Source organism: Sinocyclocheilus anshuiensis, unplaced genomic scaffold (assembly GCF_001515605.1).
Source record: "Sinocyclocheilus anshuiensis isolate Anshui unplaced genomic scaffold, SAMN03320099.WGS_v1.1 scaffold1053, whole genome shotgun sequence".
Lineage (NCBI taxonomy): Eukaryota > Metazoa > Chordata > Actinopteri > Cypriniformes > Cyprinidae > Sinocyclocheilus > Sinocyclocheilus anshuiensis.
In genome coordinates this window covers 993,699-997,431 of record NW_015555711.1, presented here as the reverse complement: position 1 = coordinate 997,431, position 3,733 = coordinate 993,699, and the positions used below count along the sequence as shown (strand labels likewise).

The 3,733-nt window shown below is 36.7% G+C and overlaps 1 protein-coding gene across 1 annotated transcript in view; it reads left to right on the top strand.

The window, feature by feature from the left end:
• The window catches only part of flnbb (filamin B b), a 22,402-nt gene that overhangs the window by 7,449 nt on the left and 11,220 nt on the right, over positions 1-3,733 (top strand). Inside the window, exons 5-8 of the mRNA XM_016464948.1 lie at positions 2,335-2,472; positions 2,570-2,696; positions 2,785-2,921; positions 3,094-3,287. Coding sequence (XP_016320434.1) covers positions 2,335-2,472; positions 2,570-2,696; positions 2,785-2,921; positions 3,094-3,287 — 596 coding nt within the window. The remainder of the gene's footprint in view (positions 1-2,334; positions 2,473-2,569; positions 2,697-2,784; positions 2,922-3,093; positions 3,288-3,733) is intronic.

The window sequence follows — 3,733 nt, the reverse complement described above, 5'->3', positions numbered from 1 at the left end:
AGTCTCTCTAAACCCCTCCTTTCCGTGAGCCTGCTCTGCTCTGATTGGTCAGATGGCCTAGTCTGTTGTGATTGGTCTATGGCGTACAGCGCGTGTCGGAAACGATACGCCTATTTCAATAGTTCTGTATTTTGAATGCTCTATAGAAAATATAAACATCTATTATTTATCATACTTACAGGTTGTGATTCAGTCCAAATAAACAGGATACTGATCCATCTTTCAACAGCAAGCTTTTTGTGAATCCCGCATTGAACTCCCCGAGATTAGAGAAGCAGTCATCAGTAGAATAACGTGTTTGTGGGCGGGGTCAAGTTGTTCGCGGCCGGCCAACGTAGAACATAGTCTTGCATTATGCAAATGTGTTACCCCGTGACGTGTAGCCGTCACGGAAGTGGGATTCGAATTACTAACGACTCGTTTCAGCTGTTCAGAGTCGATTCTTTATTTTGGGAGACTTTATTTATCGTGCACTTTCAGCTTTACAACTTTGCAGATCGTTTACATTCACATACAGCTTCATTACACACTGCATGAAAGGCAATATTGGAAATGGCATAATAGGGGCACTTTAAGACGTGTGCCTTTCCAAATCATACTCATTCAATTGAATTTGCCACAGGTTAACTTCACTCGAAGTGTATAATATCTACAAGCAAAATGAATGCTCCGGAGCTAAATTTCAACTGTCCCAGATAAGAGTATGAATACTTATGCAATGGAATCATTTAAGGTTTTTGTATTTGTAATAAATTTGCAAAGATGGGAAAACCTTTTTTTTTGCTTTGCCTTAATGGTGTATGGAATGTAGATTGATGTGGAAAAAAAATAATTGAAAGCAGTTTAACATAAGGCAGCAACATTAAAAAAACATGAAAAATATAAAGGGGTATGAATACATTCGTAAGGCACTGTATGCATTTTTTCTCAGTAACTGTAATAGATTACAGGTACATTTTTGTAATTAAATTGTGTAATCCCATCTAAACCCCTGTGTCTAAAACGAAAGTTACTCAATATTAACTACTTGTTAACTGAACTGTTGTGTAAAAACAATATAACACCTGCAGTTGTGCTGTTATTGGTCTCAATATCATCAGCACCTGCGGCCTCATTCCTACGGTCAACACCTTGATGCTGTTATGACTTGTAATCAGTGTTGGGAAGGTTACTTTGGAAATGTAATAGGTTACAGATTACAAGTTCCCCTATTTAAAATGTAATAAGTAGTATTACTATTTAAGTTACTTTATTAATGTAACTGATTACATTTGATTACTTTTTGATTACTTTTCTAAATTTCTAATGTTTTCAACTGTTAATCATTTTCAAACATGTAAACCAGGCAGGGTTAAACTTACAATATGTGCTCAACACTGATAACTCTCAGACTTTCGAAATCCTTCATCACTTGAATTTTATAATATTTTCATTTTAAAGGAGACATTGGATGCAAAATATCTTCATTTGCATATAAAGGTGTCTTAGCAGTGTGTGGACACAACCACCCTACAATGATCAAAATTCACTCCTTTTTTTTAATCCCCCAAAAACCTAAACAGTCTCAATTATAAAGCCATTTTGATTTTGGAGTGAATACCAGCGCTCTCTTCCACCTTTAATACCACGACTGAGGTGAGACCCTTGAGCAAGGCACCAAACCCCCAACTTTGTTGGTGTGTGTTTACGGTGTGTGTGTTCACTGCTGTGTGTGTGCACTTGCTTTAAAATCATTCTGAGGTTAAATACATATTTAAAATCATAACAAGAAATAGTTTAATAGCTATGATACTGTTTTTTAAATCAAATCTTTGCATATCTATTACAGGAAACACTGGAATCTAACAATGCCTTAGAAAAAACAGTTAATCTTAAAAATAATAAAGCATATACAGTACATAAACCCTATCGGATAAGCATGTTATAAACTTCTGAAACATTGGTGTTTCATATTTTAGAGCAGTCACTGCAACTTATGAAAGAACTCAATTAAATCTGTATGTGGGAGTGTGTGTGGAAAAAATCAGATGTAACCCCCTTTGTAATCCTTAACATTTTCATAAGTAACTGTAATTTAATTACACATTTTTTCTTAGTAACTGTAACTGATTACAATTACTTTTATTTTGTAATTAGATTACGTAATTCCGTTACATGTAACTAGTTACTCCCCAACACTGCTTGTAATTGACTGTAATTGACATGGTATGTGTAAGTTACCCAAATCCAGTTGTTTTCATAATGTGTACAACCTTGAGAATCTTGCTTATTTATTTATTTATCACCCTCTCATGCAGTTTAAAATCTCATTTTCTATTTCTTTTTTTTTTCCAGTGCTTAAACCCAAAGCCTGTCATGCCACAGGACAGGGACTGCAGTCCAAAGGCATGAGAGTAGGTCAGCTGGCCCAGTTTAAGGTGGACACCCACAAAGCTGGTCCTGGAAATCTGGAGGTCAATATTAGAGACCCCAGTGAGTAATAGCCTATGATCTCTCCATAATCTTTATGAAGATGTACACAATTACGTATTCCCTCTTAGGTCTAACTAAAATGTTATCCTTTTTTCAGGTGGTAAGGAAGTGGCTGTTACACAGAAGGATGCACATGAGGGTGTATATACCTTTGAATATACACCCACTGCTACAGGAGATCACACAGTGGACATCACTTGGGTTGGTCAGCACATTGCCAAGAGGTTAGCTCTCATTCAACATGATAATAGCAGATAAACATTAACATTTAATTTTAATTTGAAGATTAAGCTTCTTATTTTTCTGTTAAAGCCCATTTAAAGTCCATGTTGGTTCAAAAGCTGGGCCACAGAAGATCCGGGCATGGGGACCAGGACTGGAGGGAGGGACTGTGGGTTTGTCAGCTGATTTCTTGGTGGAATCTGTTGGTGCAGATTCTGGCATGCTAGGTAAGTGGAGGTTTATGTAGATAATGTATTGCTAACAAAATGGTATTCTAAGCAATTTAAACATTTATTATATTATATTATATTATATTATATTATATTATATTATATAAAACAGATAACATTAATTACTAACAAAATGGTACAGCTAATTTTTACCAATTATCTTTCCAAGGTTTTGCCATTGAAGGTCCATCTCAGGCAAAGATTGAGTGTGATGACCATAATGATGGCTCCTGCCTGGTGCGGTTCTGGCCAACTGAGGCCGGTGAGTATGCTGTACACATAATGTGTGATGATGAAGAAATCCAGGACAGTCCCTTCATGACCTCCATCAGACCTAAGAGAAAAGACTTCCGCCCTGACCAGGTAAACTCCTGTATCCTCTCCTATTAAAGGGATAGTTCACCCAAAAATGAAAATTCTGTCATAATTACTCACCCTCAAGTCGTTCCAAACCCGTAAGACCTTCGTTCATCTTTGGAAAGCAAATTAAGATATTTTTGATGAAATCCGAGAGCTTTCTGACCCTACATAGACAGCAACACAGCTACCACGTTCAAGGCTCAAAAGTAGTAAGGACATTGTTAAAATATCGTTGCGCACAAAAAGTATTTTCGTAGCTTCATAAAATTACAGTGGAACCACTGATGTCACATGGACTAGTTTAACAATGTCCTTACTACCTTTCTAGGCCTTGAACGTCTCAGTTGTGTTGCTGTCTATGCAAGAAAGCTCTCGGATTTCATCAAAAATATCTTAATTTGTGTTCCGAAGATAAACGAAGGTCTTACAGGTTTGGAACGACATGAGGG